Source organism: Panthera leo, chromosome B3 (assembly GCF_018350215.1).
Source record: "Panthera leo isolate Ple1 chromosome B3, P.leo_Ple1_pat1.1, whole genome shotgun sequence".
In the NCBI taxonomy this organism is placed as follows: domain Eukaryota; kingdom Metazoa; phylum Chordata; class Mammalia; order Carnivora; family Felidae; genus Panthera; species Panthera leo.
The window spans coordinates 73,420,683-73,432,891 of record NC_056684.1 but is presented as its reverse complement, the minus strand read 5'-3'; the positions used below and the strand labels follow the sequence as shown (position 1 = coordinate 73,432,891).

The following is a 12,209-nucleotide window of genomic DNA, read 5'->3' as shown; positions in this document are numbered from 1 at the left end:
AACAGAAGTACTTCAGCTCTGGTACCTGTTTGACCCAAGGTCCTTTGAAAAGGAGATCAGATAGAAATCTCCCCATCTGGTCCCTGAGATCTGTCTCCAGGATACACGCAGATCTCCCCATGCCAGGACAGGGCTTTCAGAGGAAGTACCTTAAGCTGTGCCCTTGGAGATGGGAGGGAGGAAGGAAGATGCTAACTAGCCTGACGGGTAGGCAGCCATGTCTACATTTGCATACTTTATTTTAATGTTCAATGCCACACATATCCCCTCTGCATTTGCCCTGGCCCTTCATGTACCCTACTTATCAAACCTTCTGGCCTCCAGAGGGTACTCACAGCATCTGCTGGTGATAAAAGTGTTGGTGACACATTTCTGTGTCCTTTCCTTTTCTGGACCTATAGTCCCTTTTGTAGGAGAAATTCAATAGGTAAACACAGAGCAACTGCAATACCTCTAACAGGAGAGAGTGGGGAGTTCCCAGAGCAAAAAGAAAAGGGAAGGGAGAGGGGGCTCAGCATAAGACAAAACGTGCCGAGGTTGGGCTTCTCCTGGAAACCCTGCAACAGAGTCCCAGGAAGAGGTGATGACAAAAAGAGAAGTCTTCTCAAGACTTGCAAGAGGAAGTGGACCCAAGAGACACGCAGCGAGGTCAGAGAACGGCTATGCAGAAGGAAAGACAGCAAACCGAGCTGCAGTGAGTGCCTGAGCCCTGTGGCACAAGGCACAGGAAACAGGGCAGAGCCCCAGGACCAGATGGGGGGGGTGGGGGCACAGTGCCAGTCTGAGGCTCTAGCAGTGCAGGGCAGCTGGAAGAGAGAGCACTGGAGTCACCGGAGGAGTGCAGCTGTCGGCTCCTGGGTCGGCAGCCTGCCTGAGTCTGGGGCACGGGGCCCAAGTCCTGAGCAGGTGCCTCAGCCAAGCCTTGGCAGTCAGGGATAGTGCCAGGCTGCAAGGGCTACCCAGGGCTGGAAACATAAGAGGGTTCGGGCTATTGCACAAAAACCTAGCAAATGCTCTGCACCACAGTGCAGGCTTGGTCCCAGAACCTGTCACTACTTCATAAACCCCTCAAACAACACCCCCTGGCCTGTACCCAAGAGAATGCCCTGGGAGGTGGGGCTACAAAAGGAACTGACTCCCCCTGGGGGTAGGTGGAGCCCAGCACTGGGTTGGGGGGGCGGGGGGCAGAGAGGGAGGCGTGTCAAGGGAGGAGCTCAGATCCGGCTGGGGTCGGCACTGGCAGAGGGTTTTCTCTGTTCATTCTGACTTGGCACCTCATCTGCACAGAACTTTTTAGAAGTCGGAGGGAGGAGGACACTCAGAGTGAGGTGTTGCCCTCAGGGAGGACTCTGGAATCCCCTGGACTCAACAGGGAGGGGGGAGGCATTCCCAGAAGCATCAGCTCCCAGGCGTCTGAGAACCCTGGCTTGGACCCTGACCAAAGAGTGCTCCCAACTGCTAAATAGGCCAGGGGCCCCCTTTCTCTAAGCCCTGCATCCCTTCCTCCGGGGTGCGCCCTGCCCCTCCCTGAGTCACCCCAAGGAGAGAGGAGGAAAAAAGGGAAGAGAAAAGAGGCATTGACTACAGAGGAAGGAAAAGGAAACAGCAGAGGAGGGAGGAGAGAGGCCACACAAGAGTGGGTGACAGAGGAGTCCGGAGAAGGCAGATCTAGGGCAGATCTAGGGCAGGGGGAGATAGGGAGAGGGCAGGTCGAGCATCCCAGAGGGTGCCCCAAGAGCAGGGCTGCAGGGGCGGGGAGCTGAGGGGGCGGGCCGGCCATGTCCCACGGGACCTACTACGAGTGTGAGCCCCGGGCTGGCCAGCAGCCACTCGAGTTCTCAGGGGGCAGAGCGGGGCCTGGAGAGCTGGGGGACATGTGTGAGCATGAGGCCTCCATCGACCTCTCCGCCTACATCGAATCTGGGGAGGAACAGCTCCTCTCTGACCTCTTCACTGTGAAGCCAGCACCTGAGGCCAGAGGGCTTAAGGGACCTGGAACCCCTGCCTTCCCCCACTACCTGCCGCCCGACCCACGGCCCTTCGCCTACCCGCCACATACCTTTGGCCCTGACAGGAAGGCACTGGGGCCTGGCATCTACAGCAGCCCAGGGAGCTACGACCCCAGGGCTGTGGCCGTGAAGGAGGAGCCCCGGGGACCAGAGGGCAGCCGAGGGGCCAGCCGTGGTGGCTACAATCCTCTGCAGTACCAAGTAGCACACTGTGGGCAGACGGCCATGCACCTGCCCCCAGCCCTGGCAGCGCCCAGCCAGCCCCTGCGCGTCCTCAAGGTAAGAGCAGGTCAAATCCCGTCCCTGGCACCCGGGAGCTGGAGAGAGGCCCGTGCTGGTGCAGGACTCTGAGCTCCCTGCTTACACTAACGAGTCTATGTTTGATGTTGCTGTGTGGAACTGACCCAGCCCAAAGCCCTCTGTGCTCACCACCATGCCCTCCCCCCCGACCAGGACCCCTCTTTGCTTCTCTGTGAATTCACGCTTATCCTAGACCCCACCGTATGGTTGGAACCCAGTGTGTCCTGCAGCCCCTGTGGCCAGCCGACCTGCCCTGACCTCAGGTCCCACCAGCTTCTCTGCTGCCCATCAGCCCTTTCCTCTTGTTTCTCTACCACCTGCTTCTAGAAGAGAAAACACCTACTGGTCGTAGGACTAGAGACTCGAGAGAGACTGAAGGAAAGTGTCCTCAGACCCTGTGGGAACATGAAAGGAAGTTTTGGTCAGAGCGGGGGACCCTCTGCATGCGGCAGGGCAGTGGCTGTTCTCACTGAGAGCCAAAAGCTGGCTCTGGATCCCGTATCTCTTTGACGCCCAAGTGTGCCTGTGCTGCTGGGATTCCTGCCCTGCCTCCACTCTGCTTCCTGGCCAGAGCCTCACCTCTGGTCCTTCTGTGTCCCCTCCAGGCCCCTGTGGCCGCCGCCGCACCCCCCTGCAGCCCCCTCCTCAAGGCGCCATCCCCAGCTGGCCCCTCACACAAAGGCAAGAAGGCGGTGAACAAGGACAGCCTGGAGTACCGGCTTCGGCGGGAGCGGAACAACATTGCTGTGCGCAAGAGCAGGGACAAGGCCAAGAGGCGCATCCTGGAGACGCAACAGAAGGTGCTGGAGTACATGGCAGAGAACGAGCGCCTCCGCAGCCGCGTGGAGCAGCTGACCCAGGAGCTGGACACCCTCCGAAACCTCTTCCGCCAGATCCCCGAGGCTGCCAACCTCATCAAGGGCGTGGGGGGCTGCAGCTGAGCCCAGCTGGCAGACTGTGACACCAGCCCTGGCCTGACCCTGCTGGGGCCCTAGAGCCCTCACAGGTTGAGCCTGAGACATAGACCATGGACAGATGGCAGCGGGTGGCAAGGGAGGAGGGCAGACCCCAGCATGATGATTCTATGGCTGAATAAAATTGCACTATGACTCAGTAATGGGCCTGCACACTGGGACTTGGCCTTCTCCGGCGGCTGGCGGGGGGGGGGGGGGGGGGTTGCATGTGTGGCATGGGGGCCTCAAGGGCAGGGAATGCATATGGCTGGGTCTGTATACCTCTCGGTTCCATGCACAAATGAATATCCAAGAATACAGATACACTGCCCACAGCTCTCCCCTGACACACCACATGGCCAAGCTGCGTGTCTGTCACTCTGCTCCGCTCTCCCCCTGCCCCTAGCCCAACCCACTCTATCCTTCTGGATAATGAAGGCACACCACCCCTGCAATCCCACAGGCCTGGAACAGCCTCTGGATGTTTCCCTAACAGAGTTCTGTGGCTTGTGGGGGGATCCCAGCACCTCCCAATCCCTGTCTAGGCCTGCTGACCCCAGCACCTTGATATATAGGTCCGGGAGCTCCTGTCAGCTTCCAGATGGCTCTGCCACATTTATGGTCCCCTAGCTCTTAATCCAGGACTCAATCTTTTCTCTCCAGTTCCACAGCTTGAGCCCGCCAGGCTGACAGCGCCCCCCCCCCCAACATGGCTCCTATCCACCCATTCCCTCTTTGCCCCTCATTCCCTGGGGCTTGAGTTCTCCAAAGCACTAGAATCTGAGTGCCTGGGGGAGGACTCCATTGGGAAAGGCCTGAGACCCGTGTGTATGAAAGAAAGTTGATAATGACAAGAACAATCACCTCTGTCAGTAAACCCCTTGGTTTTGTTGTTGTTGTTGTTGTTGTTGTTGTCGTTGTTGTTTAATGTTGATTTATTTTTGAGAGAGAAACAAAGCATGCGCATGAGCAGGGGAGGGGCAGAGAGAGGGGGAGACACAGAATGTGAAACAGGCTCCAGGTTCCAAACTGTCAGCACAGAGCCTGACGCCAGGCTCAGACTTGCAAGCCGTGAGATAGTGACCTGAGCTGAAGTTGGACACTCAACCGACTGAGCCACCCAGGCACCTCTACCAGTGAAATCCTTTGTGCAAAGTATTCTTTCTTGCTAGAACTCTAGCCCTCTTAAGAGGCTCCAGTTGAATCTCCCTCCGGTTCTTCCAAGCTGTGTGACCTGAACCAGTGACTTCCCTCTATGCCTCAATTTCCTCATCTGTACCATGGGAGTAGGATTAATACCCATCTCACAGTGTTGTTATGTTCATAGATAAACAGGGCCTGGCACATGGTGAGATGAATAGTTGTTATTATTCCACTTTACTAGAACTGGAAGGACCTCAGGATCTCATCTAAACTTCTCATTTTGTAGGTGAGGAAACTGAGGCCTCAGGAAGAGAAAGGGACTTAGCCAGAGTCACAGGATTGCTTAGAGGCAGAATCAAAAACAGCTCCACAAAAATCACAGATCTCAAGAGGTGCTGGAAGAGACCTCAAGAGATCGGCTGGTGGGCTTTGGCCTCAGACAAGCAAGATAGTGCGAGCCACATCTTACAGATAAAGCCAGAGGGGATAAGAGACATTCTCCTGAGGCTCTCTCAGTCCCTTTGCTGTGTCAGTACACGGCACTTGTCTCTACTCCTTGCTCACACCCTCCCCACAGAGGCACACAGGGTGGGCCTGAGAGTCCCTTCAATAAGTAACCAGGAATTATGGGCACATGAGAGACATAAGACACAATAGGGCCTAGAGTCTCTCCTGGGCCGCCAGTGACTTGTAGGCCACTGCTGAGAAAGCCCAAGTTAGACATTAAGGAATAACTTTCTGACAGGTGGAACCCAGTCTCTCCCTCTCTCTCCCTTCCCCTCATCTCCACATCCCCAGGGGCAGAGACTTCCTACATCTTGGGCATCCGTGGGCAGCACGCCAGCCTCACCCAGGACTCGGTCCCTTTTCCTGCCTTTGCCTCTGTGTCCCTCAGGCATCCTGTCCTACATCTCTCCCTGGATCCCACTGCCACAGATCTGGTCTGCACAGACAGATCTGAACCTCAATAGCTGGTTTATTCCTCAGCCGTGGGGCCTTCTGAGTTTGTAAGGGGGAGGCGCCAGTCTCTGTGGATGTCCGGGAGAATCCCGCACCTTCCTTTTAGCCCAGGGGGATGGGGTTGCATAAGGGGGGTTTGTACAGAACATGGTAAGTGACTCAACCTCCGGATTTCCTCCTCTCAGCTCAAGACCACTGCCCCTTGACTTATTTTCAAGGTTCTGGGTGATGGGACCTGGGTTGTTCAGCACCAACTCCGTGCTTCTTTCCCACAGCTCTGAATTGGGTCTCCGCCCAGCCGTCCACCATCCTCTGGGCAGGTGCTTGGCACCAGGGCTGGAGAAGGGTCCCAGCGCCGCTGTGAGAAAAGAACACACCTGGTGCCTGCGTGACAAGGAGTGTTGAGCATGCCCCAATGCTCTGGCAGATCACATCCCAGGGGGATGACACATAGCCAGGGGTCACACTTTCTGAATGAGGCTTCTAACCTGACCTCCTCTGGTTTGGGCCAAAGTAACTTATTCAACAAGTATTTGTTGAGCATCTGTCCCTGTGCCAGGCTCTTGCAGGGTGTTGAGAACACGGTAGTGACCCAGACAGACCCAGCTCTTCACTGAAGGAGTAGGAAGAAAAGGACAATAAGCGAGTGCACTATCTTCCTTTGCCTTTCTAGGTGCCCCCTACCCTTAGTCATCCTGCTGTGTTCCAGTCATGACTGGACGTTGGAGAGCAGCAGGAGGGCACCCTCTCTGCGGTAGGGGACAGGTACTGCCCTCGGCTCTCTTTCACAGGCTCCCTGCCCTTATGGCCCTGGGGGCTGTAATGGACGCTCGCTGCAGCTAGCCAGTTTCTTCATCTCTCCTTGCAACTTTCCCTTAATCCCTTCAGTCAATCCATTAATACCTCCATTTGGGGAAACCAAATGGATAAACAGGGAGGGAGGTTATTTTATTTATTTAAAAAAAAAACTTTTTGTTTACATGTATTCATTTTTGAGAGACAGAGCACAAGTGGGGGAGGGGCAGAGAGAGAGGGAGACACAGAATCTGAAGCAGGCTCCGAGCTGTCAGCACAAAGCCCGATGCAGGGCTTGAACTCAAAGACCACGAGATCATGACCTGAGCCAAAGTCAGACACTTAACTGACTGAGCCACCCAGGTGCCCTAGGAGGGAGGTTATTTTAGCTGGGGTGATCAAGGAAGGCTTCTCTGAGAAAGTGACACTGGAGTTGAAACCTAAAACATTTCAAGGAGGAGCAGATGTGCCAAATTGGGGTGGAAGGGTGAGCAGAGGGGAGAGCAAAAGGTGAAGGCTCTAAAGTTTGGGTGATCAAGAAAAAGAAAGCAAGCCAAGTGAGGCTGGCTGAATGGAAAGAAGAAGGAAAGGGGTAAACAAGAAAACACCTCCTTCTGTCTAGAATGGAATTGCAAAGGACTCTCTCCCTTTCCCATTCCCTCTGTGGGACAGGACAGTCCCTAAGAAACTGAGGTGTCACAGACAGCAAGCATCCAGCACCCAAACCCCTTCTCCAACCCACCCTCACCCCCCAAAGCAGAGCTGCCTCAGGGAAAGAAGAGGCAGAAAGAAGTGCTCATCCTTGGGCTGCGGTGACTTTAAGAAACCAGCAAATCAAGGTCCAAACAGCACACACATGCGTCCCATTGCTTTAGCCTCCACAGTGGGCTCAGGCCTGCTTTTCTTTCATGAGCTGAACTGGGGACCGGGATGAGAGTGCTGAGCTGAGAGACAGGACCTCAGGCCCCTGGGAAACGGCTGAGGTGAAGGAAGGCTACTTGGTGATACCGGGAAGAGAGAGGAAGCTGCCCAAGGTGAGGCAGCCAAGGTCAGTCCTGCAGTGGCTGCTTGTGAAAGCTGCTCCCCTGCTCAGTGCACACCTCCCCACCCCACCCCCCATGGATTGCCACATGCCTGGGCCCCCAGGGCCCCCATCCCAGTGTTGCAAGATCCCGGTTGGGGTAGTGGGGGTGGAAAGGGGCCTCTTCACCTCCACCCCTACCCTGTGCCAGCCAGGGAGGGGGCTCTGGGATGCAGGGGGCTGTATAGGAGATGCTGAGGCAACAATAGCCAGGGCTGGCTGAGGGCCTGTGCACCTCCTCTCTGACAGGCCAGTCACTTCCTGTCACCCTCGCTGGCCCCTGGCAAGCAGACCTCTCCTCTCAGCCTGCACTGTTCCTAAGTGGGAATGGTTAGACTTGGGCAGGACTCCTGACTGGCCTTTGTCAGCTGCTGCTATAAGCAGGCCCAGCCCCATAGAAACTTCCTTGGCTCATGAGAAATTCCCTGAGGCAACCCTGCTGGGGACATTGTGGGAAAATGGCTGCAACTGGCCGTCAGTTCTGACTTCTGGAAGTAGCAGAAGGGTCCTAGGACTTGGGAAAAGCCAGGTTTCCTAACAGGGAGAGCCCCACCTACAGAGCCATAGCCTCCCCCTGTGGTTTTAGAAACAGAGATCTAAGGTAGGTGAAGGCAAGCCATAGGTAGAATGGATCCCCCACACCCCAAAAGCCAAAGTTCAACCCGAAGCCCCAAACTGTCCAACCCTCTGTTGCCCCCCACGCCTAGCACTGTTGCCCCTGGCCAGGCCATCCAACCCTGCTGCAATCGGGACGGTTTGCAAAACGCCTGCTAGCTCCCGCTTTGTCACCATCTGAGGTTAGGACTGTACTTGGGAGATAAGCCCAGGCCCCACCCGCCCTCCAGAGCGAGACTGCTGGCCTGCTGCAATCGGGACGGTTTGCAAAACCCCTGCTAGCTCCCGCTCTGTCACCATCTGAGGTTAGGACTGCGCCCTAAGATAAAGTCTAGCCCCGCCCACTGGCTCTGCCTTCAAACTTCTCAGGCAGCATGGCCAAGAGACAGAGCTCCTGGGAAGCCTCACTCAGGCCCAGCACCAGCACAGAGGTGCCTTCTGCCTGGTCCTCCCCTCCCTACCTTTCCCCTCCATCCCCAGCCTCACCTCTGCACGTTGTCATTACCACCCTCTCCCTGCACTGGCCATCTGCTCTCTTCACCTCCCATCCCCATCCTTCCTTCCCCCTCACATCCCTCCTGTCTCCTCATCATACCCATTCATGTATTCATTTGCTCAAAGAATACTTATAACACCTACTCCAGGCTGGGCACTTTGCTTGTTCTAGAAGCTACAGGATACACAAAGAGAATAGTCCCTGCCCTCATGGAGCTTACAGATTCATGAGGGGGCCAGACATAACATCACAAATAAATTGATAATTCTAAATGGGCAGTGCTATGTGGCAAAAGTAAAGGGGCAACTGGGACGGATGTTAACAAGGGCACCTGACTTAAAGGTGAAGGTCAGGCAAGGCTTCTTCAAGGAAGTAACATGCAGATATCTCTAAAAGGTGAGGAGTTGGTCTGGCAAAGAGCAGGGGTTCCCAGCAGATGGAGAAATGTATGCCAAGGCCCCAGGCAGGCCCTTCCTGGTCACTCACAGTGGCTGGGGGACAGACCAAGTCAGAGAGGGGCTGAGACCAGACCTCCCTCTGATGGGATCCAGAGCATCAGAGGCAGGAACCACCTCCCAAGGGAGGTGGACATTTCCTCTCCTCTAAGGAGAAAGAAGAGACAGCGGGACAGCAGCAGACACAGATACAGGCACAGGTAGGATGTAGCAGGCTGTGGCCAGTTCTGTCTGTTTTCACCATGAGAAGAGGTGAGTGTCAGTGATGAAGCAGGAGGCTCTGAGAAGCAGGCTTCAAGGTGTAAGACCTCAGGTGATGAGAGGAAGGAGGACTGAGATTTCTGACTGGAGAGCATGCCTCCACTGAAGTCAATGATGACAATGGAGTGACAACAGACTGTTCTCCTGGGTGATTTCCCTCTGTGGTCCTTAGCTTCTGGGGGCCAGGGTAGAGAAGTCAAATGTTGGGAGGCAGGATGGACAGGATAGACAGTGAAGCGGGGGGTACTTTCGAAGGAGGGATTTAGTAATGAGCATGGAACCCAAGGCCGAAGATGAAAAGACAGGAAGGGCCAGCGGTCCTTCCATGAGCCCCTAGAACAGCTGCAGTAAGCCTACTTGAGCAAACAAACCGTAAGGAAAGGAGATCATATCAGACAGCACGATGTTTGATTCAGTTATTTCATAGGTGCTGCAGTTTCTGGTGATGATAAGGCTCCCGGGAGTGGCTTGTGAGGGTGGAATGGAGAATGTTAGAGATGGGAGAGTGAAGGAACTGAGAGGTCAGTGTGCTGGACAGAGCATCCACACAGGCACCACCACCACCAAGGCATCCTCTGTTCAGTCCCATCCTCTCCCACACCCCGCCCTCGTCCTAGCTGGCCTTCCCTTCCTCCCCTTCCTCCTCAGCACGTCCCTCCCAGTCTCTAATTTCCTCCCTCTGCAACCTCTTCTCACCTCTTCCCCTCTGGGATCTGCCCCACCCTCTCCCATGCCTCAGCCTCTTCTTATGCTGCTTCCCTCCAACCTCCACCTATTCTCCTTGCCCCCTCTTTCTCATCCTGCCCCTCCAATTGATCACGATCATGCTATGCCCTTGAGAACACTATTGCATTTTGGGTTAAACCCCACACTCACCACCTACTCACTTTGCCTAATTTTGCCGTGCCTCGGTTGTAAAATTGGGGTATTTATAATAATACGTACCCTGGAAGGTTGCCAAAAGGAATGTGTGAGTCTAAAGTACTTGGAAGATGTCTGGGCACAAAGGGAATGCTCCAATGACTGTTATTCTCACCCTCTCTCCTTTCCTCCTCTCTTTCCTCCCAGCCACCTTCCCACCTCCATTATCCCTCTGTGCCGACTTCACACCTCTTCAAAGAGGCACAGGCGAAATCAGACTCAGCCCCTGCCCACAGTCTAGCAGGGGAACAAGCACAGAAATAAATGTCAAGAGAATATAATAAGTGCTAGATGCACAAGAGCTGCTATTGGAGAACAGGGGCTATGCAAACCATCTCTGCCTGGGGGAGTAAAGAAAAAACTCAGCAGGCGGATACCCTCTGAGCTGGCTCTAGGAGGATGGGGAGGAATTTGCCAGGCAAAGGCAGGACAGAGGTATTCCAGCAGAAGAAACATGAGGTGTTTCTTGTGCTGTTTCTGCTGGAAGGTACGAAGTTCTGCATGCGTGTGTGAAGAAGTTAGCCTGACCCCCCGGCCCTGGTGGGGGTGCCCCTCCTCTGCGCGGCCATAAGGGGGCAGCAAAGCATCAGGAGCGGCTGCGGAGGGGCCGGAAAAAGGAAAGCCACACAGACCTGGACTCCCTTGCCCCAAGCCTCACCACAAGGGTTTTCCCCAAATAGGCTGCCCTGCCAGGAAAAAGAGGGAGTCTGATACCGTGCAGAATAGGGTTTGTCTTAGAAAAAGAACAAGAGTCCCCTAAAGATTTGTACACATGTTGATAAGAACAGAACAGCTCTCCACTGAGTTGGAAGTGTCTGTGGAATATGTACTGTTGACGTGACTTCGTATTTACCATGAGCATGGACACTGTTCTCAGCACTTTACAAATCTTTGCTTTCTCCTCAGAGCAGCCTTGTCAGGTAAGTATAATCACCCCCCTTTTGCAGATGGGAACACGGAGGCACTGGGCCAAAGCTGCATAAGCAGAAAGTGGCAGAGTTGGTTTGGCTCCAGCGTTTGGCTGCCTCCCTTGTAATCACCTTTCCAGCCACAGCTGTGGCATGTCAAAGTATCAAATCCAGCCTCCCTAGGAAGTCAGCGGCCCTTCTGGAAACTCTCATCCTGTCAGGAATTAGCAGTGTTGCTTTATGTCATTTCACCCCTGACCTGTTTCTTCAAAAGTTAAACAATGGGGTTAGGTTCTGTTCCTTCATCCACAACACAGACGGATGACTAGGCCCTCGGGACTGTGCTGAGTGCTGTGACTACAAAGCCAGCCAGGAAGCAGGCTTACCTTGAAGGAGTGCAGGATGCGGAGGGAGTGCCGCTAAGCCAACAATTATAGAAGGAGAGGGAAGGGGAGGCCTTCTGTGAAGTGGGCCTCCTCCCCTCCCCAGAGCGAGAGTGGAATTTGGGCAGGAGGTGTTAAGTAAGGAAAGCTTCCCGAAGTAATTATAGGGGAGGTAGGAATTAGCCAGGCAGGCAGGAAAGGAGAGCGGGAGGGGGTGGGGGGGAACAGGATGTGAAAACACAGTGTGAGCAAAGAAAACAGAGGGACTTCCAAGAGCTGGGTGAGAACATCTTTGAACATCTTCTCTTAATGTCCACTGTAAGAGTTGACTTTCCCCCGCAGCATGCCTATCTGTGAAGCCTCACAGAGCTAACACAACAGCCTCTCCTAGGAGGTGTCAGTCAACCAACATGTGTTTGTTGAGCACCCACTAAGTGCCCTATACAGATGGGGGTGACGCCTAAAAGTCTTGCAGTCTGGTTAGAGTCCACCCAGTTCTGATACCGGGGGTAGTGCCATGCAGAAGCCTTGTTTGCCCATCTCCAATGAGGTAAGTAGGCATCTGTGAAGCACAGAGTGCCCCTCCCCCACACACATACACCCTTATTTTAACACCAACTTTTTAGTTCTAGGAAGGTTCCAAGGTTGTCCACTCAGAAAGGCAGGGGAATTAGGATGAGAGATGAAAGAGGGTTAGGAGGGGTTCCCAGATGGCACAGGCTCCTGTTTGGAAAGATCAGTTGAGGCTTTAGGAATAACACTGCCCCGCCCCCCAGCTCTCCACTCCGGCATGGAGGGTGGGGGGGCGCAGCTTTGATCCTTGTGCTTCACATCCGACCTCCTGGGGGTAACTATAGATTTAGTCAACAAGACTCCAATCTTAAAAAAAAAAATAAGCAAGAGTGGTGGAGAGGGTATGGAGAGAGACA

The 12,209-nt window shown here is 54.5% G+C and overlaps 1 protein-coding gene across 3 annotated transcripts; it reads left to right on the top strand.

Annotated features, from left to right (window-relative positions):
• The first annotated feature begins 1,217 nt into the window (after window positions 1-1,217).
• On the top strand, window positions 1,218-3,426 carry CEBPE (CCAAT enhancer binding protein epsilon). Of its 3 annotated transcripts, none has more exons than XM_042940595.1 (2): window positions 1,218-2,288; window positions 2,637-3,007. In XM_042940595.1, exons 1-2 carry the CDS (start codon window positions 1,779-1,781, stop codon window positions 2,817-2,819), a joined length of 693 nt encoding a protein of 230 aa, XP_042796529.1. In that variant the 5' UTR covers window positions 1,218-1,778; the 3' UTR covers window positions 2,820-3,007. The 3 variants fall into 3 exon arrangements, with proteins under 3 accessions (XP_042796529.1, XP_042796530.1, XP_042796528.1); XM_042940596.1 differs by having other exon boundaries at window positions 2,463-3,007; XM_042940594.1 differs by having other exon boundaries at window positions 1,220-2,288; window positions 2,915-3,426.
• Window positions 3,427-12,209: the final 8,783 nt, after the last annotated feature.

Excerpts from the sequence above, each read along its gene's own strand:
- CEBPE (XM_042940594.1), top strand. The coding sequence starts at position 1,779 with ATGTCCCACGGGACCTACTACGAGTGTGAGCCCCGGGCTGGCCAGCAG. Across the intron at positions 2,289-2,914 it reads AGCCCCTGCGCGTCCTCAAG|GCCCCTGTGGCCGCCGCCGC; the intron begins GTAAGAGCAGGT and ends TGTCCCCTCCAG.